Genomic DNA, 26,667 nt, shown 5'->3' with positions numbered 1-26,667 from the left:
GAAGCGATCTGCAAATGCGAAATAGATGCACAAATGCATATATATATCACTTTACATGCAAACCTTAAAATACGTATTTACAGAGTAAGTTATGCGTATTTGCAAATGTATTTTTGTGGATGTGACTTTACACAACACAAATACAAAATTACATGTTTGTGGATAGTGAAATATTTGCATATCATGGTACATATTTGTGGAATGTCTTCTGTGGGTTACAACTAATAAAGTTAAAAAAATAAAAACGCCCATATAAGAAGTGGGCTGGTTCAAAACGCCCCCACAGGTATATGTTGTTGCAGCGCGTCACGTGTGGACCCGCCTCCAATAAAGCACAGCAAAAGTCACCGCTCCTCTTCTTCCTTCATGCAACCAAACCCACAGCGAGGCAGCACGGAAAACGAAACCACACTGAAGCACAAAGATGATGAATTAGTAACATAAAGCTCCAGTAACCGGACGCTGTACAGCTGATCTGCTCTCAGAGGACACCGGTGCATCCATGTGGAGGTTTATAGAAGAAGGCCAGGTAAGTCACAGCCTCCTTTTTCTGCAGGAGAACACGCGTCTCTCTGCTCGTGTAGTGCGTCAGCGTTTTCTGAATCATGAAGCTGCAATAATATATTATGCGGTGCGTTCGTGTGCATCCGTGACAGACGAGCTGCACAAACTCAGTCTGACATCCATAATTTATAATCCGCAGTAGGACTGTGCAGAGATCCTGCAGAGACCCCCAATGTGACCGAGCGACCATTATTATTATTATTAGTGCGTTGCATGAATACTAGTGATTGGATCAGTTGTGTGTGCAAAGTGCATTAACAATGAGAGAGGCTGCATCCATGGTTTGTTATCTCACAGGAGAGCAGATAACACGTCCAACAAGCCTCATTTACAGCACTCTGATGGATTAGTTTGTTTTTCATCATGTGTTTCAATGCAAATATTTGTCTTCATGGTAATACCCCACTCCTCACCTCCATACCATTATTGACACACAATACACCTGAACTGAATGGACTGAAATGCTGTGCAATATGCTGTCTTCCACTATTGTGTAATTATCTGAAATATATTAATTATTTATTTTTTTAAAATATTTTTGAGAGTTACAAGTTCTTTTAACATGGTCATGGAGCATATCTATATACTGTATATTTGTATTCTGAGGGTATTGTTTCAATGCAGAGGGTAGTTTAGTTAGCAGTACATTGCTTTGCTCCCGTGTTGGTACTCAAGTCTGTTTCTCCAAACTCTATCTACTGTAGGTAATACAATACAAGTACCTCATACAACCTCACTTCAAAGCAACCTGCCAACACCAAACATAACTTAATAAATAAATAAATATCATTAAATGTAGCAAAAATATTAAAAATTAATTTAGCCATAAATTAATTAATAATTTAATCCTTTATCGTGTTTCTGTTTAATTTTCCCTTTTATTTATTTGTGTATTTATTTTTATAAATATTTAAATGTACTTATTTATTTTTGCATTTCTTTCTTTATTTATTTTTGCATTTATTTTGTATTCATTTTTGGAAGTATTTATTTATTTACTGTATATTTATATTCTGGGGGTATCGTTCCTATGCAGAGGGTAGTTTAGTTTATTTATTGACTACACTGAGGGCGTTTTATATTTTAATATTTATTATTAATGTTATTATTAATGAATCTTGAAAAACACAATGTGAGCTGTGCGTAATCACGCCTCAGAAGCATTGTGTGCGTGCGTCTTGTGATGTTATAATAAATGTGCCACACTGATTGGATCATGCTTCTATACTTCAGTCAGTGTCACATCCAGTGGCGGCTGGTGGAAATGTTTCTAGGTAGTGCTGTACCACATCCAGTCAATTTCAGCAAACATCCCGGTATGATTTAATGCAAAAAAAAGTGAAGGTATCAAAAACACATTACTACTTTGCAGTTAAATAATTAACAATTATTTTATTCCAACAGGAAGAGTAAATAATGCTTTTAAAAAACACAACAGTATAAAATGTACTCAGTGGTGGAATGTAACTAAGTACTTAAATACAATTTTTAGGTACTTCTACTTTACTTGAGTATTTCCATGTTCTGCTACTTTCTACTTCTACTCAACTACATCTCAGAGGGAAATATTAGACTTTTTCACTCCACTACATTTATCTGACAACTTTAGTTACTTTACAGATTCAGATTATTAATACAAAATATAATTATTATTATTATTAGTAGTAGTAGTAATGTTTTTTTGTGTGTGACTCAGGGAGGGCCTCTATTGGCCGGCTGCCACTGCATTTGCCACACTGATCGGATCATGCTTCTATACTTCAGTCAGTGTCACATCCACACTTTTATGATTTACTAGTGAATTAACAGCCCCATGTTTCCGCCCACCCTCTCTCCTCTCTCTCTCTCTCTCTCTCTCCCTCTTCAGCTTTAACAGGCTGCAGCGTCACCGAGGCAGCTCTGTGCGCACTGGATTCAATTGGTGGAGCCAGGAAGGGGAGCCCCGGCCTTTTCCACTGCAGGAGGAGCACAGTTAAGGAAACAGAGAGAGAGAGAGAGAGAGACGCTGCCAAGACAGCAGCAGCAGCAGCCTGCGCAGTTTAGAAACGGCCCAGCCTCCTCTCTGCTGCACGACATGAGGGACTTCACCCAAACTGCGCACTGACTCTGCAGCATGCAACGCTGCAGCTGCATAGTTTGTTAGACACAGACAGCTTGTTCCCGGTCGTGTGCAGGAATTTGACAGAGGGAATTAGGCCTACAGACCACAGCTGCGACATTTCCCCCACACTGAGAGTTTCTCATTCCTTTCCTCCAGGAGAGCCCTCCTGCGCTGTGGCCTCGAAGCGCGACATGGGAAATGTAAACAAGTAGTCGGGCTGGATTTTAAACTACGCACACGTCCCACGTCCTCCTCCTCCTCCCTCCAACTCCTCCTCCTCCTCCCGGGGCGTCCGAGATGGAGATGGAGACGGAGAAGAGGGTCGAGCTGGAGCCGGAGCAGCAGCAGGTAGAGGTAGAGGCAGAGCCGCCCATGCACAGCGTCCACGGAACCAACCGGATCAGACCGTCCTCGTACCGGGCCCTGCGCACCGCCGTGTCCAGCTTGGCCCGCCTGGATGACTTCAGCCGTGAGAAGATCGGCGCTGGCTTCTTCTCCGAGGTGTTCAAGGTGAGAGGAAGTGTGTGTGATCAGTGGTGTTTCATGATTCTCTGAGTGCTTTAAGTTGGGCTCAAGGTTTAATGTGAGCATCCTCCAGCCTCCAGGTCTCCATGGTTACACAAAGACAAAGTTTAGATGACTTAACTTTTTTGACAGCTCTCAGAGTCAGTTGTTCGCTTCCTTTTAACTCACATGATCCCTCACCATCTATGAAAGTATAGTGGTATCTATGGCAACCAGAGCATCCTAAACCAAACACCAAGAAGAAACCATAAGACATGATAAGATAAGATGAACCTTTATTAATCTCCGGAGGGAAATTCAGGTGTCAAAGCAACAACATCAGCAAACAGAGTGAAACACAGGAGAGGTAAAGGTTTACAAAAATTATGAAAACAATAATAGAGATATAACAGATACAGAGTGAATGGGTGAACATAGTGTGTACAGTCCGTCAATAAATAAATGTAGTAAGTGCAGTCTATAAAGTGGTATATGGATGTATAGTGTAAAGTAAGTGTAAAGTGCACCAGTGGTTAGAGTCCAAGATGGTTGCAGATAGTGCATGTTAAAAGGTAGATAGTGCATGTTTAAAGGTAGATAGTGCATGTTTAAAGTTCTTAAAGTCCTCATAGTCCTCATATGGGGGTCAGCCTTGGTTGTGGAGCCTGATGGCTACCAGCATGAAGGACTGACCCAGGCGCTTTGTGTTGTTCCGAGGGGGGATGAGTCTGTGGATGAAGATGCTCCTCATCTTGACTAGCTCATCATGGAGGTGTTCTCCAGGATAGCGTCCAGCTTCCTCCTCATCCTCCCTTGTGTTGGTGTTGACTTCCTGTTAACTCACATGATCCCTCACCATCTATAAAAGTAGTGGTATCTATGGCAACCAGTGCATCCTTAAACCAAACACCAAGAAGAAACCATACATGATGCTGAATAGTTGGAGGAGAAAGTTAATGATGGGAGTTTTTTTTTTTTTTTTAGAAGGATGGCGTCATGGTGGAAATTTTCACCTCACTGTCCCATTTGATGGTGCTCTCCTCTCCACACGTGTTCGCAGTGACCCACATGTTGTGTAAAGTGGACACAGTGTGTTTTGGTGTGTAAATGGATACGGTCAGGACAGGTAGAACTGGCACACGTGCAGGTAACCCTACGCTCCCCATCTCGGTTCAGACTCGCCACCTTCGTCCTATTTGTCACGCTGCTGTTCACTTGCATAGAGGCTCATTACTGATGGTTCTGAGCTGCCACATACAGAACAACAGTGTGATGGGTGAGAGATACCGCAGGACAAAGAGAAGCTGGCTATAGCGTCTAAAGTGCAATCACTTTGAGAAGTAAACTTGTGTTATATATGCAAATAAGGTTTGTTTTAATGGATGTGAATTTAATTTCTAGGTCTTGTTTTGTATGCGATCAAGGATGAAAGAGCTCAACATGCATTATCTTGAGCATCATAGGGCTTTCATTTTTTCGATTTGTCAAAGAACTGTCTGAAAATAGTGAAAAATGACTGTTATAATTTCCCTCAGTTCCTCGGGTGACATCTTCAAATGTCTTGTTTTGTCCGACCAACTGTCCAACACCTAACAATATTCAGTGTTCAATCACATATGACAAAGAAAAGCGTAAAATCCTCACATTTGAGAGGGTGGAAACTGCAAATGTTTTGAATTTCTGCTTAAAAAAGTTTATGAACCTTTTAAAAAAATTTATTTATTGAAGTATGTCACGTATAGTGTTGAACCTTTTTATTGATTTGGCACACAGCTTTGATAATCAGTTAATGGTTGCGTTATTTAGTAAGGAAAAATGCTAAACATTTACCGTTTCCTGCTTCTCAAATGTGAAAATTTACAGCTTTTCTGTTTTTGTGTTTTGTATCATTATACTGTAAATTGATTTAAGTTTCTGGTTTCGGATTGTTGATAAAGCGAATCAAAGTGTGATGGAAATTTTTCACTATTGTGGGAATTTTTCCTATTAAATGATCAATAGATTTAATCATAAAATATTTCACACGGGGAAAATAATTAGTTGCAACCTTTGACATAATAATCGTAAAAAATACACCCTATAATCACACTTTGCATGTAGAGATAATTGCTAGGAGTGACGCTATGTGAAAGTTCTGATCTTAGACAGTAGAAGTATTATTGTGTTCATGTGCAAGTAGCCACATGTGCACATGTGGATTTTTTGGGGGGGTAATTTAGAGGAATTTATGCCTGTTTATAATATGCAGTGTGTAATTGGATATTTCTCCTCATATCACTCCAGCTTCAAACAAAGGTGTCCGTGTGTTCTGCAGAGTTCATGTTTCAGCGTGTGGTTGGTAGAGTTTGTATTGTAGTGATCAGTCATGTAGGTTTGGAGAAATTGGCGTGTTCAGACTGAAAGGAAGCCTTATTCTTTACTTTGCAACAAAAAATACTTGTAAATTAAACAAACTTAAGAGGTATAATATGATAATACTGATGTTATTAAGAGATTATTAGGAGCTCCGTTATACTGATGCGGGACAGGTGGCGAGCGATGTGTATTCTATGTAACCTCTTTCTTTCCTGCTTCCTCTTTCCAGATGTTTGAGCTTTGTGTCTGTAGCTGAATGCATGATGTTGATATAAGTGCACCTGTCATTTATGTGACAACTTTGTATCTCCCTCCAAAATAATCTGTTATATTCAGTGGGATTTTGAAGGGTTTTATACGGCGGAGAAAGCTGCAAGATGAGGAAAGAAGTTATTACCCATATATCGTACGATAAGTCGATAACAGAAAAATGATCAAGGTCATCTCCATGTATCGGAAGATAAGTCAATAACGTAAAAAATCATTGAGGTCACATCCATACATCGTACGATAAGTCGTTTACAGAAAAATGATCACGGCCATGTCCATATATCGGAAGATAAGTCGATAACCTTATTATCGTGACAGGCCTAATAATGGAGTAACCAGCCTGAATACTTTGTTAATTAATAGTTTGGTCTATAAAATGTCAGAAAATAGAGACGTCCTAAAAGTTGATGTCTTCAAATGAATTGTTTTGTCCAAACAGCTGTAAAAAAAGATTAATTTTCTGTTGATCAACTAATAGATTAATTGACTAATGTGACAGGAAGATCTGACATACAGCGATATCGCGTAATCCCATGTGGGATGGGCCGAACGTACGTTTGGCATCACAAGTAAATAAACATTTATTTAAACAGTCAGAAGTTAACATGTAACAATTGGCAGGATTGTGGAGTCACTCACACAACAATAGTGATTCATACCACCATATTTAAGCCTTGTAAGAGTGAGACCTTAACATTTCATCAATTTAAAGTCAAGAAACTCTGAATTAAATGTGCTCTCTGAGCAATCAAGTCTTAAAAATGCACGGCCAAGTCGACCCACACCTCATTAATTGAGACTTTTTCGTGTTGTGACTTCACTCTCTTTGTGCAACACTCAGTCTTTTGAAGCCACTCCCTCCGCCTTGCCCTTTGAATGGCCAATGAGCATGCAAATGTCACCGTGTTTACTGCTGGCTTGTCAAGTTGGCACTTAGGTTTGGATCAGCTTGCCCTTTTGATGGCGCCATATAAATGCAAAATTGTTACCGCAACTATCAGTCACTTTTAAAAAGATTGCTAACATGGCTGACTGAACGATTGTTTCGGTATCCTGGTTTAGTTTCAGAGCGAAAGGCCCCACTGTTCTGCAGAAGAAAACCTCTCTTGGATGTTTTGTTTGTTTAATTTAGTAGTCGCTAAAATGTATATGGTGCATTTACTTACATTGAGGCTTTGAAATGGATGTCCTGCACTTGGCTACAAAGGCTCCTGGCCTCCTGCCATATGTGTGTGTGTGTGTGTTGCGCTTCAGTCCTCAGTGCAGATCAATGGAGGCCAGCGGCATGCAGACAGGCAGCCATTCACCTCTCCAGTGTGCAATTGTGCAACCTGAAAAACATATAGGGGTAATACAAAAAGGAGGGAGAAAGGAGGGGAGCACACATGTCGAGACAAATCCTTCAGGTGCTGTTTTTCATCCTCCTTTTTAATATTCTTCAAAGGAAAGTTCCTGGTGTGTGTGTGAGTGTGTGTGTGTGTGTTTGGCATTGTGCAAGACTCCCACTTTGCTTTTTTCTTCCCATCAGCCTCAAACTCAACCTGAAGGCTCGAAAGCAATAAACCTTTTCAATCACAAAGACATTGCACCATCGCTTAATCGTTCCTTTAACTACAGGAAGTACATATTTCCTTATTCCACCTAAGGGCTGCAGTTTTTTTTTAAAACAAACAAGTTGGATTGATTTCTAATTGAACTAATGCGTCATTTTCCAGCCATTTCCGTTCCGATAATGGATCAGTATATTTGCTAATACAGATAACACCAGCTGTCCAAGAACAGGAAACGCAGGGACTTTTTCTTTTATCAGATTTGGTTCTCATTTGGCCCCTCTCCATAATTTACATGAGACATGGAAATCTCTTAACATTGTTTTCAAAAGCTTCCACAGCATCACGGTTTGGTGGAAAGTGACTTTTAGTGCTAAATTTTCTTGTAGAAGTCTTGTATGTTTGGATCTACAGTATATTGGCTTTTGAGGAGCAACCAGATAGCTTGTTGTCAGTGTTGCTAATAGCTAATGTTTTTACCATACCAACATGCTTTTTGTTACGGTTTCAAAGAAATAGTTCAACATTTTGAGAAAAACACAGAAAAGATTGATACCACATTTATGCCTCTACATCTATTTGTACAAAAAACGTCATTTAACAGCGGGTTATGTGCCCGATATTGTAATCTTTGCTCAGAGCCAGGCCAGCTGTTTCCCCCCGTTTCCAGTCTTTATGCTTCAAGTAGGTCTGTCTGCGGGTCCACAGTACTACAGGACATGCCCTCGAAATGGTCGAAATGGTTGCAATTCAAATCTTTAAGGCGCCAAAAGTACTTTGTTATGTTTAGATACAAAAACTACTTTGTTAGCTTTAGTACAAAAACTACTTGATTAAGTTAAGGTGCAAAAGCTACTTGGTAGTTTAGGCACCAAAACTACTTGGTAGTTTAGGCACAAAAGCTACTTGGTAGTTTAGTACAAAAACTACTTGATTTAAGTTTAGGCACCAAAACAACTTTGTTAGGTTTAGGTACAAAAAATACTTGGTTAGGTTTAGTACAAAAACTACTTTGTTAAGTTAAGGTACAAAAACTACTTTGTTAGGTTTAGTACAAAAACTACTTTGTTAAGTTAAGGTACAAAAACTACGTGGTTAGGTTTAGGCACCAAAACTACTTGGTTAAGTTTAGGCACAAAACTCTCTTATGCCTAGCTACTAGTGACGTGCTGGTCAACCCACCGGGTGTTGGGTGGATTCTGGCAGATTCGGGCTGAGCTTACTAGAAAATATCACAGGTTCTGACCCACCTCGGCCGGGTGGGTCAGAAAGTGGAAAAGCAGCATTCCGAGTACGTTATTAATAACTTACAGAAACATTGAGTGCAATAGTCTTGCTCGCAAATTTGAGGTGTATAACATCAACTGTGGGTGATTTCAACATATTGACCCCGGGAAGCATGCGTTAAATATTTGACCTAGGGAAAAACATCGCTGAGAACATCAAACCGTTTGAAAGGTCTCCTCAGTTTATCATATTAAGAGGATATTGAGCTGGGAACCCTGAGAGCATAGATATGCTCCCGTTTTTCCACCCTGCTAACAAAATCTTTTTAGAGAAATACTGAGCGCTTTTAATTGTTTTAGTTTCAATCTGTTGCTTCAGTTTTAAAGTGTCTGTTTGCCCTGGTTGCACCCTGGTTCGTGGGCTCAACTTAAATCCATTCAGCACAGATTGGGAAGGTCTCGTTGCTCCATTTTCTTGATAATTTCAGGGCTGATGGCGAATGTTTGTCTTGTAATTATGTTGCAAAAAGTGGGAGGTAAAACTGCAATTCAAATACATTTACATGAGTCACACGGTGAGAATTTCTCCATTACAAAACTAGTCATCATGGTAATTATCATACCAGCTGTGATTTAGCCTGATTAGAGTCTAGTAATGGAGGTGTGTGTGTGTGTGTGTGTGTGAGTGTGTAGCGTCTTTTTATGATCACACATGAGATACGATGATAATAAGCTGAAGCAGAGTAATTTGATAAAGAGGGGATTTCAAACAGACTGGAGTCTCCGAAGGACAAATACTGTCAACTTGAGTGGAGATGATGATATGTGAGTGTGTGTGTGTGTGTAGCAGCTGCTTGTGTCAGAGTGGTAATGTGAGGAAATGGGTTGCCAAACACTGCTGCGGTGTGTGTACAGTGTGTGTACTGTATGTGTTGTGTATATCCAGCTTTCATCTAGGACAGAAGATCAGTATTATCGTATATTGACTTTCAGTAAAATCATATCATATTACAACACTGCAAAGTTATCCTCCTACAGAAGTTCTTGTTTGACATGAGTGAGAAAGAGTTTTGTCTATAATTCACAACATAAAACCCTCGTGATGTTGTATTTTGTCATATTGCATATGCACACAAATCGTCAATAGTGTGATTCATGATTGGCTCTTTAACGACTGAAACGATTGACTAAAGACTAAACAATGGATTGATTAATTGGATAAATAATAAGTGTTGGTTGCAGCTCTAGTCTTCTTCCTTTGGATTAAGTTTGCACACATGATCTTTCTGAATAACACAGGATCTTTTTGTCATCAGTTTCAGGTTAATTTTCCAACATGACGCCTCTTGAAAGAGCATGTGCAATGAGAGAAGGAAGATTGTGGGACTCTCCCAGCAGGACGTGTTGGGATGTGACCAATTCTTTAGTAAATCCTGGCTGCCGAAACAATGTCTGCCCTCAGATAAAACAACAACAAAGGAGTTAAATGCACGCACAAACCGCGGTCCATCATCAGCTGTCATCAGTGTGCTTGTGATCAGTTTCAGTGTTCGGGATTAGGAGGCTCTGTGTGTGTCCATGTTGCTATTGAATGGCGGTGTTGGTATGGGAGAGCCAGTGCAGACTTGAACATCAGCAGCTTAGCGTGGCGCTCTTTTCCCTCCATTATTCCTCTCCTCCCTCGCTTCGCTCCAGTCCAGGCCTGCTCATGCTGCCACTCGCAGCCCAAGTATTTAGCTTTTGTTTATGTTCTGCACAGCCGCACAAACACGAAAGCGCTGACCATGTGATGTGCCTGACTTCACTTTAACCACCATGTTTATCGCTTAAAGATATTTCAGATGGATCGGGATCAAAATAGAGAAGTGTTGGGCAAGAGTTGCACAATTATCTGCTTTCAGGTCCTCCTCCTTTCCATTATGGTTACCAGTGTTTTTATGATTTTATCTCTAGAGACAGTGTATGTGTTTACATCAACGCACAATGAGCGTTTCCTCCCGTCCACATGTTGGCAGTGTGGTAGCTTAAACCTCGAGGAAGGCCGCTCCCCTGTCAGAGGGTAAACAAATGGCTCCGCGGATGTGTGTGTGTTGATCACAGAAATGGCGAAATGTTTTTCTTGTGCAGCAGGGCTCGGTTGTTTTTATGGTCACCTCTGTGACATGTTTTGTAAAGATTCGTTTCACCAAAATATGTCATCTCCAGTTGTGTCTAGTTGTGCTTTTTAGAGATCGGTCACGTGAATCTCTGCCTCCTCCCTGATTCAGTGGATGTGAATGGAATTGTGTGAAATTACGTTTTAATGATTCAACGGGACCATCTCTTCCCAGAAACTGTGTCCCTGTTTCTCTGGATAATCCAACTCAACATCTGTAAGACTCTGAGAAATGTCCATAGACTCATATCCCAAAGCCTGAGCAAATAAAAGGAGCACTCCAGCAAATTTAGTATTGCACTTGCAAAAAGTTGTAGAGCTTGCAAGAAAAGGGAAAAAGGATAGTCAAAATTGAAACTGCAGAGGCCGAGATATACTGACTTTTAGGTGTGAGTCAAGCTCCAGATCCTTCATTTCCCATAATGCAACTCAATTCAGTCTCTCATTATACCCTCTCTGCCTGGTAAATGCCAAGCGGCAACCTCCGGTGCTGAAAAATGAAGTGCCAAAAACAGCAGTTCCTCAAATGGCCACTTGAGGCTCCAAAAGCGAGTCAATCCATAGAGCACCGTGTTAAAATGCCCAACTTTACAGCGGAAATAAACATGTTTACAGCCTGGTACAAAATAACTGATCCCTATAGCTAATTTCCCCGCTCTTGACAAATCCATTTAAATTATATTAAGGCTTAAAGTTAGGCATAATTGACATTTCGCTAAGTCCCACCCTTCGAACACAGACTGGCCAATCAAAGCGTAGCATCAGCCAGCTCTGACCAGGATCCGACAACTAAACAGCTCTGTTCCATAGACTCTCACGCAATTGTTTCAGATTGTCTTCATTATCAGGCTGGTTTTGAGGATTTCGAGTTAGTCGACCAACAATCCACTTCTTGGCAGGCTTTCTGTCCGTTTAACCTGCTACTGCAAAACCTCCACACACTCTTTCACTCATTTAAAAGACAAAAAACCAAACAGGTGATTAGTGAGCACCAGGTCAGTCACGATACACATGTATTTCTGCGTGTATAAACTTGACGGACCCCCTCATGTTTAGGCTTGTGCATGTGTAGGAGGAGGGGCGTGGTCAGCCCAGTGTTGTGCAACAGACCGAGTGAGCCGTTGTGTGTCAGCTTGTCTGCTACCTGGACTGTTCGCCTCCTGGATCAGGTTGTGTTTCAGGGGGGGAATGGGACCTCCCTGCTCGCTCACTGATGGACGCGGCTTGGCCGAGTGCCTCGTTTCTCAGTCGCCCGCACACATGCATTCACACTCTGACACTTGCTTCTTCAAGCTATAACTGAGAGCAGAGCCTCAGGCGGCGGCGGCTTAAGCCTTGAGTTGCTTTGTGGGAGAAACTCATTTTCTTGATTCTCCAAGTGAGTGGAGTCCACCCCCTCAGGGACATTTCACTCACCGTCCCTTCACACTTGGGCTCAAAGCTCGCTTGTCAAATCGGTTGAAGCTTTCCTGTTTTTGTCTTGAAGTGATGGCTTAAAATGCTGATTCTTAGGCAAATTTTTGCTTTAGTCTGGTTAAAAACGCTGCAGAAGCTGCACATTTAATGATGATGATACTTCTCTTTTTGAAGGGTAGATTCTGTTTTTTATGTGCCTGGCAACAGACCAGTAAGACTGTAAAGTGCTTTATCATGTAAATACCACAATAACCCGACTGTTTGCTAAACATTTAGAGAGATTAAGAGTCTTACGGCGACAAGAAACAGATTCTAAAGTAGTCTTCCACCAGCAATCTCCATCGTTTATTTGGAGACTCCTCAGTTATGATAACACTGAGAAGTTGTGAAGTAACCTTGAAATCCACGAGGGAAAAGAAGCCTTTTAAAGTTGACCCAGTGTCCAGAGGCAAAGTCATTGAGCTGTGTGGTCACACTCAACCACACTATGCAACACTGCAGTAACATGTGATTCGTTCTGCAGAGTTTTCTCTTTTTCGTCAGAATCGCCACTACATGGTGGACACCTGAAAAGTGTTGTAGACACAAAATAATCCCATACATTGAACAAACACAGGGCTGTAGCTACCATTCAGGTCAGTAAAGCCATTCACTTGATATTGTTTCAGGTTAATTGGGTGTTTTATCATCCTGAGAAGAAGTTAATGCACTACGTTTTCACAGGGTGAGTCAAAATCCTTAAATTTGACAGTTTAAGGCTAAAAACATGCATAAAAATAGCAGTATTTGGTATTTCTCCAGCAGAATTGTATTCCTGGCATTGTCAGAAATGCTTTGAAACAGCATTTAAAAAATCATGTAGAAATAAATGTATATTTTAGCTAATCGTTTAAAATATTTAATCACAATTAATCGCATGATTGTCAAGTTTTTCATCTAAAATCCAGGCTACAGCCCCGTACATAAGAACTCTGATAAAACAATATAACACAAACTCATAGATTCAGTTTGTTTCTTGCATTACCGAAATTCCCATCTGTTAATTTCATCCTTTAAAACTCCTGGTTTGGACTTTGTGAGACTGAAACACATTTTCCTGCAATTTCTCTGCTCCCACCTTCTCCATATTTTCTATCTAAGAAACCCGAACTCCCTTAAAATCACAGCTTTTTAAAGGTCTAATGCATCTTTTGCCCTCGTGTGCATCCTCCATCTGCAGTCTCTGGCACGTCCTCCTCCTCCTCTCTGTGCATCAGTCAGCCCCGTCGGGCCGCCGGCTAATGACAGACATCGCTGCACATGTTGGCTGCACGGAGCGAGAGCAAAAGATGCCCGCGACCTTTCCTCTGCTGACAGCAGCACTTTACAAGGCCGAGAGTGTTTTGAAGGAGAGCTTTAGGGTGTGTCTAGGCGCAGGCATGCGAGTCTGTCGTGGATATGTGTGTGTTTGTTCTGTGTGTGTGTGTGTGTGTGTGTAATTGCTCCATATCATGGGGTAATCTTGACGTAGGCGTGGACATCGGCATTCCAGTGGCGAGTCCATGGAGATGACCGTTAAAGTGGTTGGCATGAAGAATTTGGAAAAAAAAAAAAAGCACCACACATACCTCATGGTGGCTTTGCAGGGTTAAGCTTGTCAGATGGCAAACACACACACACACACCCACACACACACCTGAGAAAATGTTGCCCAAGTTGCAGACAGACTGTTGGCCCTTAATAATAATAATAATAATAATAATGATGAGTGACAGGTTGTTTATTTGGAGGCTAAAAACTGTCGGTGACAAAACAGTTGGGTGAAGCAGCGTTGCAATTCCAACCACTGCTGCATCAGCAGTTGGCTTACGTTTGCACTGTAACCTGCCTATATGAGTCAGTGTGTGTGTGTGTGTGTGTGTGTGTGTGTGTGTGGCTATTACAGTAGAGTCACAGGATGCCCGACGAGCATGTAAGAGTTTCTTCAGCTAAGTGAGAAGGCAGATGTGTGATGTAAATCCACAGCGATGCAGAGCCTCACAGCCCTGCTTGCCAGATAAATCTGCGCTAATGGGAGCAGGAGGAGGCTGTGTGTATAAAGAAACCCTCTAATCGGCCGCAGAGCTCCATCTACCAGCCTACAGGAGTCTGCCTCGTCCTCTAAGTGCTGTAACTATATTAAGATTAGTGCTGCAGTCCCTCCACGCTCCTGCCGCGTGTTTAAAATGTCTTGCTCCGACTTCCTCTTTCGCGAGAGGAAGCAACTACTGTACACAATTATATGTGTGATTTACATGTGTGCAGCCATGCATGTGTGCAGCACTTTTCCGCAGGCTGAAGACCTCAAGTGGCTCTGTGGAGGAAGGATTTAGTGCGGCGGCAGAGATTGACTCTCATTGACTGGCCGTAAAGATGAAGAGTGTATGTGTGTGTGTGTGTGTGTGTGTGTGTGTGTGTGTGTGTGTGTATTAATAGCATTACTCGCTGCACTCTAGTCTGGTCTCTAATAGGCTTTGTGGGTTTCTTTTCCATCACCACTCCGATCCAGAGCGCAGCTGAGATCCAGGCCAGTGTCACACCAACTCCAGCTCAACACTTCCTACTCCAGACTTTGACCCTTCACACACTCTACCTCCTCCCTCACCCTTTTCATTCTTTCATTACACACACGTGTCACTGATGAAACCACAACCTGAAACCCTCCCCTCTCAACTTTATATTATTAGCTCGAAGGAAATTTGGTTTGCAGTCGGGCATAAAAAAAAACTGATTGCAGTTCCTAAATGCAAACAAATGTGTGGCCAATTCAATATATAACGATGATATCGCGATTGTGATTTTTTTTAAAAATCTAATTTAAAGAAAACTGTCATATAAAGAACACACCACCATATGCATAAACTACAAAAAGTTCACTTTAGTACCTTCTTTTTACCTACTTTAGTACTTTCAATTCCCAGTCGTATTTGTAATGCATATAGTAGCACTACTGTACACAACAAATAAATACAAATTTAAGATGGTTTGTGTTACCGTTGCAAACACAGCTGTGACACATGCTTAGAATTATAAATTACAAGTTTTTGAATACTGTATAATTTAAGACCTGACCATAATTTAAACATCAAAATACTATAGATTAGGCCCTTTTAAAAATGTAAAATCACACAAAATGCACCAATACAACATATATACACTATGAGTCTTTATAAAATATATACAAATATAAAAAAATAATAATAATAAGGAAAATAAAAGTTCTTTCTTGTTGTTGCGTAATGCCAAATGTTCTCGCCCTTCTCTCACTGTACAGTAACGCTGGTGATTACACACATACAGTACTGGGCTTTCTCACTCCAGACACACACACTAACACACACACTAACACACACACTAACACACACACTAACACACACACTAACACACACTAACACACACACTAACACACACTAACACACATTAACACACACACTAACACACACTAACACACAGGCAGACAGACTCAGAAACACCTCTGACTTCTTCTCTCTACACTCTGCCAGAGATTTTTAGTGCTCGTCTGCTGCTCGTGTGAATTTCTTTTGGAAGTCAAACGACTTGCCAAGCAAATATGCACTCACATGTAGCCTGAGGGGGGGGAGGAAGCATGTCGCGTCACCATGGTTACCATACCAGACGAAGCCATTGCCATAGCAGCATGTCGGGGCACAGACGCAGCCAAAACAAATGAAGGAACTCGGCTGACCTGCTTATGTTTCATGGCCACTTTCCAAAAGCACCTGAGTGTTAATATAACTCAGCACTCTGTCCTAGTTTCATTTTATTACTTCAGATCGTGTTAACTGATGTGATGTATGTATAATGATTTATCATCATAAATACCCCGCTGCAGGCCTGTTCTGTTTAGCTACGTATCTGTAATATATGTGCTCATGTGTACTGTAAGGTGTTATGAATAATACTTCTCATCAACGGTCAGGTTTCTTTGGAGCAATTAATGCTTTTTCAACTTTTCAGGGGGTTTTTGTTTTTTAAAAAAAGTGTATTTTCTGGTGCTCTATTGTGTCATTTCCTTGGATTTCCAATTTCTACGCAGACAATGTTGAATCTACAGTTTTGAAATCATTTTAGTCACAGTTGTTGATCAAAATAAAACTATTTTGTGTGTTTTTTATCATCGTCTGATCCAGGTGCAGCATCGTGTGTCAGGCCAGGTAATGGCTCTGAAGATGAACATCCTGGCCAGCAACAGAGCCAACATGCTCAGGGAGGTCCAGCTCATGAACCGACTATCGCATCCCAACATACTCAGGTAACTGAAACATTTACACTCCAGACATGCTGTCCTTTTTTCGTTTTTTTTTTTCCACCTGGTTTACATTCTGTTGTTTCTATCGTGTGTGACCTTCTTCCAACAAGCTTTGACTTGTTGGAAGAATTAATTTATATGTGTCATGAAACTGCTGTTCTCCTTCTGTTGTTAAGTGTTTTTTCTGCTCTGCCTCCAGGTTTATAGGAGTGTGTGTCCACGAGGGGCAGCTCCACGCCCTCACAGAGGTAAGAACAGCCTACTAAAATTTGCCCCTCTTAAAGGGATAGTTGGGGTGTTTTGTAGTTGGGTTGTATGAGGTAATTATCCATAGTCAGCATATTACCTACAGAAGATGACTGTCAGCATGCCCCCAGTTTGGAGAAGCAGACAGGAGATACCGCACAGGACCATAGATATCAGTTTAAGTGTACATTATATATAGAATATTTTCACCACTTGCCGTGAGACAGCCTCTTCCAACGGGGAACTGAAGCCGTTGTATCCATCTATGCTCTCGCCAAAGCCACCAGACTCCATTGAAAAATCCTGTAATTTTACCTCGCAGAACACGGGGGTTGCTGGTCTACCGCTGCCTCGATCGTTGAGCTTGTTTGTCATATTGTGTAACTTTGGTGAACTAACCAAAGTCACACAATAACACAAACAACGGCTGATAACGGTACGACGGACGATAACAGCTTCAGTACCCCGTCGGAAACATCGACTTCTAGGTAGGTCTTTCTTTTAGGTAGCTAAAATACACTTTCCTGCCGGCCCCGTCCACAGCAGTACATCGCTTTGCTCCCGTGCAGTAACTCCCGTCTGTTTCTCCAAACTGGGGGCGTGCCGACTGTCATCTACTGTAGGTAATACACTGACTATGGATAAGTACGTCATACAACCCCACTTCAAAACACCCGAACTATCCTTTTAATGACATAAGTTCTAATCTAAGTTGCAACTTTTTGATTTAAAAATCATTCAAATTGCAATTTGCATGTAAAATAATGGATAGTGCAGTATTATGACTCTTAGCCTAACATGGAAGTTCACAGTGAGCGTACTACTTTATAGTTTCTAAGATCCCGTCTTGTAAAAACATATTAATTATTAATATATCTCAGCCAGTCACTATTCAAATCTTCTCTGTATTTCCATGCGTAGATTGTTGCTCCCATTTCTTTGCTGGAAACCAAAAAAAACTGTAATTTTGTTAATTTATTTTTGCATGTTTTTGATACTCATCCCTTTTGAAATTGGATTTATACTAAAGAGAGTTTGATCATTAAAGCAGCAGCTCTGTCGTTTTTTATAAAACAGACACGTCTCTCTACATGAACTCTGTGTAAAACACAGTAAAAGCATCTGACAGTTGACTTGTGTTGCACAGACTGAGGTCAGGCAGTTTGCGTCATTTCACCGGTTCCTTATGTGTGATTGATTTACCTGACGTTGCCATGGTAACTGAGCTGCTCAACAGTGAAAAGGGGATTTGGTGTTCTGCTGTAATGGTAGTATTTATGTGACAGGTCATTGTGTTGTATTGATGGAAAAGGTCAGCATGTTCCAGACATACAGGGATTAAAGGTGACCTGTTAAGAGGAGATTTAGCTGATGGACTGGGAAATTACTTTAATGGTCCAAGAATTGACTTGTCTGCAGGGCGACTCATCTTTTAGTCTATAAAATGTCTGTAAAAGGGAAATTCTGGTCACCTTATGGTTAAAATCCCTATAACCGCAACATCCCGGTGACTTTTATTTTATGTTGCACCTATATTTTCTGTTTCTATCTCTGTCACTAGCAAAAAAAGAAGCAAAATAGCTCACAAATTTGAGAAAATTTAGAAAATTGGCTACACAATTTCTCACAACTTAAGGTGACATCTTCAACTTGTTACTTGTTTTGTCTGAGCAGCACTTTAAACCCTGAGATATTGAATTTAGAATGATATAAGACAGAGAAAAGCAGTAAATCCTCACGTTTTTAGAAGCGGAAACCAACAAATATGTCGGCGTTCTTGACAAAAGACTTCACAAATGATTGACTTTTGTAATGATCACCTTTAGAAGGAGCGGTAAACTAAGCTGTGGACTTATCAATAAAACAAGCTGATAACCATGCTGATAAGAGACTAAATAATTATTAATGTGATGTTCATATAACGACTGATGTCAAAATTCACGCGGGCAGGTTTAACAGCACAATCTTTACAGTATATTACTGTACGACTTCAGTCAGACACTTTGGTTACAATTTTCCAAAACAATAAGAGAAGCGGCTTTCATATCAACATCGAAGCAATTTCCAAATGGAAAGAACTCTTTGTGTGTTGATTTGTGGTTTAATAATTAACTCTTTTCTGTTGCCGTTCATCCCGATGATCCAGTACATCAACGGCGGTAACTTGGAGCAGCTGTTGGGCAGCGACGTGTACCTGTCGTGGAGCGTGCGCATCGTCCTGGCCCTGGACATCGCCCGGGGACTGCAGTACCTGCACAGCAAGGGCATCTTCCACAGGGACCTCACCTCCAAGGTGACGACACGGCACACACACACGCATCAGTACCCATGCACAGCACACACACACACATCACTGAACATCAGGCACTTTGCTCTTAAGGTAGCCATACATGTGTATTACATGCACAAGAAACTACGATTACTTAACATATGGATGTTCCACAAGAACGTGACGCACAAAGAGGTCAACACACTGATGTTCGAACATGAGAGTCGTGTAACGGCAAAACATTTGATGATGCTTTTTAGTGTAGATTGTGGAAACAGTTAAAAGCTCTGGTGCAGATTTAGAGGCTTTGCAGGTGCGTCACAGACCACCTACGTCAACAAAAAGGATCTGTGGGAAATGTTGCAGGTCAATTCAATAAAAAGTTCTGAATGTATAATGAAGATGTGAGTTCACAGAAGGCTATTGAAACAGGAAACGGACTAAACTCTAAAACGGCTTCCAGCAGTTGGCTTTAGCAGCAGGCAGCTAATGCTGAGGTTGATATGCTAATAAATGTAGGATTTAGCTCACAGGTAGAAATGAAAGAAAGGAGGAGAAAGCAGCACACTCATAAACAAGCAATCAGGCAAACATTGTTTATGTTTAAGAATATTTTTATTGCAAGTTATTGTTGAATGCAGCCTACATTGGCACATAAAAGCAATCTTATTTTTCAATTTTTTCAGCTTTATAGCAGCGTAAAATAACGTGTAATTAAAGTTATTTGGTGAATTTTATACACATTGATGACTCATGTTAAAAAACAAGAGAACAAACCAAGAGAGCAAAGCAAGAGAAAACAAATGTATAAAACAAATGAGTAGACATACATACAATCGATCATTTATCTCACACCTTCAGACTCCCTCAGACCTCTTATGTGTTTCAACACTGGTCAGTGTAGCACTTTTTAAAACAGAAATTTACAGAGAGTGAGAAAGGAGAGTGAAATATGAGAGACAATGAAGTAAAACATGGAGATAAAGTGTACAAATCACAACATATAAAGCTCTATGGGCGCTTTCACAGGCCAACATTTAGTCCGTTTTAATCAAACCCTGCTGCAGTTCATTTTGGCGGTTGTGAACACAGTAATCGTACTCTTGTGCGGACCAAAACAACCGGTCCAAGACCGCTTGCGAGAGGTGGTCACGGACCGTTTCCAAGCGAACCAAAACACAGGGCATTTGTTGAGATGGACAAAGGTAATTGACCGGTTAACATGAGTGGGAGAGGACTGACTCTGATTTCTGCAGAAGTCTGATGTTTGCTTGACATCTGAACATACAGAATATGCTAAATGAAGTCCACAAAAATAGTGACATTTATAAAGTCATTGGAGATGAACTGGAGGAGAAGGGATTCGTTCGCACAGCAGATCAGTGCCAAATCAAAGTGAAAAAAAAACGTCCACAGCAATATATCAAAGTCTGCGATTCCCTGCATAGAAGTGGCAGCTCTTGAGATGAAAAAGATCAATTCGCTCCTTCCTACACGCCCCTCAGCTAATTATTATCTTTATTTGGCCTGCTGTAATTTGCACACTGTGAAACCAGACTAAATAGAGAACAAACCAAAAGTATCAATTTCACTCTGATTGGGCATATTGCTTGTGAAAGCATCCTAAAATGTTAAAAAAAATCCAGAGAAAAACGACTATTCTGACGCAATCTTTTCATATTATATGGTTCAAAGAGGAATCAGTGTCTGAAATCTCTAGCCTACAAAGGAAATGTTGACATGCTGGAAACCATTGGCTATTAGCACATCAGATTTGAGGAGACCCTGAAGTTGACATGGTGAAATAATCACTTCATAGTGGAAAATGGCACAGAAACCAATCATTTCTCTAAGTGTGGAAACATCAGCAGTTCTCAGAGCTAAAGACTTTAAATTCGGTCACTTAAAAAGCCTTTACAGCAAATGAAAAGCTCTGCTCAATAAAACACATGCAGCCATATATAAAGGAATGCTCACACACACACACTGGACACACACTTAACAGCAGTAATAGAGATGTGTGTGACCTCTGACCACTCTGTGCAGAACTGCCTGGTGCGCTGGGACCGCTGCGTGTGCTCGGCCGTGGTGGGAGACTTTGGCCTGGCGGAAAAAATCCCAGATTACAGGTCAGTGCATTCATCTAAGCTTCTATCAACAGTCTGTGATTAGATAAGTCACGCTCAATAAATCGCATTCCTCCACTTCTCCCTTTGTCTTATTTATCCCTCGTGGCATATCTGCCTGAGCAAAATCTCTCCCACAGCTTCTCGTTTTCTCGGGACACACAGAAAGAGACGCATTACTCACCAAAGCACAGTCCGGTTTTTCCAAAGTATGCACATGATGCCTCCCCGCCGAACGTTGTGGTTAACCCCCCCCTCTTCTCCACCGCCACTCACTGTTTGGGGAACTTTTTATTAATATTGTGAAGCGTCCTTTCAAGGCGGCCATGACGCAACCGCAGACTCGCTGCTCTGTCGCCGTCGTCTCGTTGTGTTTCCTCCTCTGTGTTTTGCAGCTGCGTGTTTTTAATACGGCGTGACATTTATGTGGCATATTTTATTCACCACCATCAATTCACCGCCGGCTTGTGCCGACTATGAATGACCAGCAATGTTACAGCTATCAAGTTTTATTTCCTTCAGCTGGTTCTGCGGTGACCTCATATCTCCCATAACGCTTGATGATCAAATCCTTTACTTAACTAACAGTAGGAATAAGGAAAATACTTCAAGGCAAAGAAGGAAAAAGTCCTGAATTAAAATTTTTTAAAAAAAACAGGTCTCATTGTGAATTATAGTGTTATAGTGCACAATTTGAAACAGGGAAATAACAAAGATCTCCAAAATTGGAAAATATTAAGTTTATGAGACACGTCCAGTGAAAAACTCATCGATCTCTCTGCAAGAAAGAGAATAAGCATATTTCCCAAAATGCTGTATTTCTTTAAAGGTCCCGTATTGTAGAAAGTGACATTATCATGTATTTTTTTGATTATAAAGCAGGTCTATGTGCTATATATATCTATAGATATCTATCTATAGATATCTTTAGTAGTATCATATACTTCCATCATAAACCATTACATACACTTTCTTAATTTATTTTAAATTATTAATGAATTAAATCATGTTTATTTCTAATTTATGACTAGAACAACTTGACACACAGTGCTGAGCTGCATCTCAAATTAACCTTCAGGTTCCCAGCTTTCAGATGATGTACACCACTTCTATGTGACATCTACTGTTGACCTGCTATCTGCTCCTAAAGACCCCCTGTCCCCCCCTAAAAACAACAAATATGGGTCTCAGAGGGTTAAAGAGACAGGCGCTAAAACGGAGGGTTTCAGAGAGAGGGTGAATAAAAGTATAATCAGACAGACTGTATGAGAATAATAATGTGTTTTTTGAACATTAAGCATGTAAACATGTTCTAGTAGAAACCGAAATCCAAGTATGAACCTGACAAACAAGCATGATGTGTCCCCTTTAAAGTCTTCCAAAATGGAAATGTTCCAGTTAAGTACCACTAGTTCAAATTGTAATTAAACACATGACTTCACCAGAAGTACTTTCTCTTGTCCTCAGTTTATCTACGACTTGACATCACTTCTCCTCAACGTCCATATAAGTTAGACGGTTTGTCATCTTTATGAATATTGTTTGTCCATAAATGGATCAACAGGCAGGCAGTGAACTGATAACAATGTAGAGCATCAACGGGCAGCCGTTATGTCAGAGGCACACACACACTCGACACACAGTTACGTCCCATTAGCTCCTCATCCTCCCCTCCTCACTCTGTCTGCAGTCATTTAGTAAACACACGACTCTCGCTGAGACGAGGCAGCTGCCACAGAAACTTGACCTGCCCTTTTCTGTGTGTGTTGTGAGTGTGCGTTTCCGCTGGCTCTGTTTGTGCCCGACCACCTTTTGTGTTTACACAAGTGTGCGTGTCACTGTCAGGTTGGAAAAGCTTTCATGCTTTTTGTAAAGATCCATTTAAAGCATGTCCATCCAGCTAAAAACGAGGCTAAAAAGTTGATATTTTACACATGCAAGTGTGCATACTTGCCAACCTTGAGAAAATAGGGAGGATTTCAAAATCAAAGCGGTGATTATGGGGTCCCAGAAACATTTCAGAGACTTTGTTTCCTGCATTCTGGTGACTTTTAAAGAAAGAAAATACAAAATAATAAGTACACTGCAACAGCATTTTTTAATCTTAAATACTTTTAATTCTCAGGAAAGAATACAGAATAATTTGGCCCTCTGGCGTTAACTTGTGTGAATCTCTGGCATAGAGTAATAGGCTATCGTGTACCACTGCGCTCTGAAAGCCGTTATTTCCAATGGCTTGCGCCACGCCATAACGGCTTTTTGCTGCGTCGAGCAAAGCCCCACTTTGGGCGTTGCGCGTTGTGATGTGCGGCGAGCGCAAGGTGTGAAAATTGTCATAAATCAGGAGAAATATGGGAGAATTGTGACCCCGGCAGGAAACTGGGAGGGGGCAATGAAAAACGTGAGTCTCCTGGGGAAATCGTGAGGGTTGGCAAGTATGCAAGTGTGTGTCATTGTGTATTTTTGCATACCTGCAGCAATCAAACATGAAGCCTCTGTTTGCTCCAGCCTCTGTTTCAATAACAGCTGGTGAATTGTGTTTCCGTCGTTTTCAAGGGCATGTTTGCTTTTACATTTTAGTCAAACACTGTTGTATCCTGTCGCGGAGCGCTGACGGAGAACGGGCGACGTTGACAGCCCTTCTCGTGTGTTTGTGTTGGAGTGCTACCACTGTGCTTGTGGCATGAAGGAAAGGAGGGGAGGGAAGGATGGATGGAGGGAAGGAGAGGAGAGGAGATGGAGGGGGTTCAGGAAAAGCACTCCAAATAAGGTCAAACTATTCCAGTCCTCCTCCTTTTGCTCTAACTGGATCTCTGCTGCACCTCATACAGCAAGTCACTCCTGTCATTTACTCCCATCATTCCTCTGGTGTCCGTACTTCAGTTAATTTATGAGTTTTCTGTTTTCCCTCCGTTGCCTTCCGCGCTCTCTCTGTTTTCTCCTTTCTGTCGGTCCACTTCTCCAAATGGTGTTTACGTTGGGAGCCACGACCGTCTCGGCTCCTCATCCCTCCCTCTGCCATCACTTCCCTCGCTGTGTGTTTTTTGCAGTATCATAGCCCACAGTAGCAGATGGAAATAGCACAGGAAAGGAAGTATCTGCCAGCAGTGTGTATGTGTGTTTGTGTGTGTGTGTGTGTGTATGCGTTTGTGTGTTTGAGCACGTAGTGCTTGCACATTCTTGTCTTCCTTCCTTTTTATTCAGCTAATATTGCACAACGATATCTCCACCGAACTGAAAAACATTGTGGTTTCTTAGATACAGAGGAAGTGCACACAAACACACTCTCACCCCATACAACCCCTCTATCTCTCTCTCTCTCTCTCTTGATTGGGTTCTGCGTTAATGAAATGGAGCGTGACGCCAGCTTTACTTGACGGTTCTTGTCCAACCATTTGCTTATCTGTCATCGTACAAATTGCAGATCTCCTGAATGGAAAACATGTTTTCATTTCATTTCTCATGTATCACTGTCGGGACTTGTATGTAGTTGTTGACCCAAAGCCTTTTTTACTAGGGCAGCAACTATTAGATATTTTCATTATTGATTTAATTTGCTTATTATTTTTTCAATTAATCCTTTGGCATTAAAAAAGAAATGATAATTAAGGGGTGAAAAATGTCCATCACTGTTACCTAAAGCCCAAGGTGACATTTTTACATTGCTTGTTTTGTCCAATCAGCAGTTTAATATGGTGAACAACACACCAATTAAAAGCAGAAACTGTTTCCATTTAGCAGCTGGAACCAGAGAATATTTGCAATTTTTTGCCTGATTAAAGAACAAACAATTAATTGATTATTAAAGCTTTCTGTTGATCGTCTAATTGCTTAATCTATGAATTATTTCAGCTCTATTTTCTTATTGTGAAACTGCGGTAACGTGAGCCGCAGAGTGCAAAACCGTGGTACCGCCAGCCGCCGTCTGACTTCCGTTGCTCCTAAAGTAGTGTTATTATGTTAAGGATGGCCTCTGAGCGAGGCCAACGGGGGGTTACCATGGTTTTACACTCGGCGGCTCACATTACCGCAGTCTTGGAAAGGGAGGAGTGAGTGGAGGGGTACTCGGTTGGTTGCAATCTGCAACCACACCACTGGATGCTGCCAAATCCTACACACTGTACCTTTAAACTCAGATGATGTGAAATTAATTTGAAGTGGCACCACAAATACATTCACATTCATCTCCCCTGTATGTGAGTGGAGGCAGAAATCTCAAAACAAAAACCTTCTGCATGGCAGGTGCCAATCACTGTTTTTTTTATAATTTGGGTGAATCAACCCTTTAATGTTGCCTTTTTGTTAGACTGTATTTGGTATTAAATCCACTCATTTCTTTCAGGCGATTTCAGCCTAACCTCTGTAAAAGCATCACAACTGGATTTGATGCTGATTGGTATCTCTCTCTAAAAGTTTTGAAGATTTCATATTCATTGACTGTAACTGACTCATAAGCTCTTACGGAAACATTATTCTTATCCCAAGCTGTGATATATTTTAAAGCCAAAAATCATCAAAATTTAATAAACACGGGTGTTGTGAAATGGATTCAAGAGCCTCAAATAAGTGCTTGTTTAACATGAATGTTCCTCTTCTCTCTCTCTCTCTCTGCAGTGAGGAAGAGGACCAGGTGCCTCTGGCTGTCGTCGGCTCCCCCTACTGGATGGCCCCGGAGGTGCTCCGAGGAGAGGTGTATAATGAGAAGGTACTGACGGATCGCTGTCTTTATTACCTTTCAGCTGCAGATTGTGGCAAGAGTTCAAGGTCCACATTGGGTGTGATGAAAGCCAGTCAAATAAACCCAGCACCCAGGCAGTGAAGTAAAGCAATACATATTTGATAAATCAGTTATTATATTAAAGGCAAACAGTAATTTAGTTATGTAAGAGGTGCACTGCTGCTTGGCTTGTATTTTTCTGTAGTGGGCATCCTAATTGCCTGTTAGGGTTGCACTTTAGGGATGATGATGACATGTTCTGTGTTATGCAGCCTGCCTGGGATCACAAGAAACTACAAATTAGTATAAACCACATCCAGAATGTAGTGCATGTTTTTAGATTATATTGCAAAAAAATAATATAAATCCACCTAATTTACATAATCAGAATTTCAGACCTTCATTACTACAATAAAAGCATTTACAATTGTAATTTTATATTACAAGATATTTTGATTTGAGTGTTTTTTCAAAGCATTTCATTAAAAATTAATAATACTTTTATGAAGTTTGGTTAATAAACGCACAAGTAAAAAATATAAACAGCATATTGTCGTTGTGTCTCCCTGTTTTACTTGATCTCATCTTCACCCCTCGATGTGTGATCGATTCGTCTTCCTCTCTCCGCAGGTGGATGTGTTTGCGTACGGGATCATCCTGTGTGAGGTTATTGGGAGGATACAGGCCGACCCCGACATCCTGCCACGCACTGTGGTAACGATGAAAACATTGTCATCACTAATGATTCCCCCTGTTCACTTATCATCACGTACTCATCATCTCATGCACGTCTCATGTCACGGAGCCCTTTATTATATCACGGCGTGAATAATAAAACCATTTTTGATATTAATGGTCTTGTAGGACAGTTCCTGTATTC

General features: G+C 41.0%; 1 protein-coding gene across 1 annotated transcript in view; it reads left to right on the top strand.

The window, feature by feature from the left end:
- The first annotated feature begins 324 nt into the window (after window positions 1-324).
- Window positions 325-26,667, top strand: part of tesk1 (testis associated actin remodelling kinase 1) — a 30,568-nt gene continuing 4,225 nt past the window's right edge. The window contains exons 1-8 of the mRNA XM_037759249.1: window positions 325-529; window positions 2,432-3,175; window positions 16,311-16,432; window positions 16,629-16,677; window positions 18,822-18,968; window positions 20,991-21,073; window positions 25,685-25,775; window positions 26,418-26,501. Coding sequence (XP_037615177.1) covers window positions 2,963-3,175; window positions 16,311-16,432; window positions 16,629-16,677; window positions 18,822-18,968; window positions 20,991-21,073; window positions 25,685-25,775; window positions 26,418-26,501 — 789 coding nt within the window. The 5' untranslated portion in view covers window positions 325-529; window positions 2,432-2,962. The remainder of the gene's footprint in view (window positions 530-2,431; window positions 3,176-16,310; window positions 16,433-16,628; window positions 16,678-18,821; window positions 18,969-20,990; window positions 21,074-25,684; window positions 25,776-26,417; window positions 26,502-26,667) is intronic.

This window comes from Sebastes umbrosus, chromosome 22, assembly GCF_015220745.1.
Source record: "Sebastes umbrosus isolate fSebUmb1 chromosome 22, fSebUmb1.pri, whole genome shotgun sequence".
NCBI lineage: Eukaryota > Metazoa > Chordata > Actinopteri > Perciformes > Sebastidae > Sebastes > Sebastes umbrosus.
Note: the sequence above shows the minus strand (reverse complement) of the source record. Positions and strands in the feature narration are given on the sequence as shown.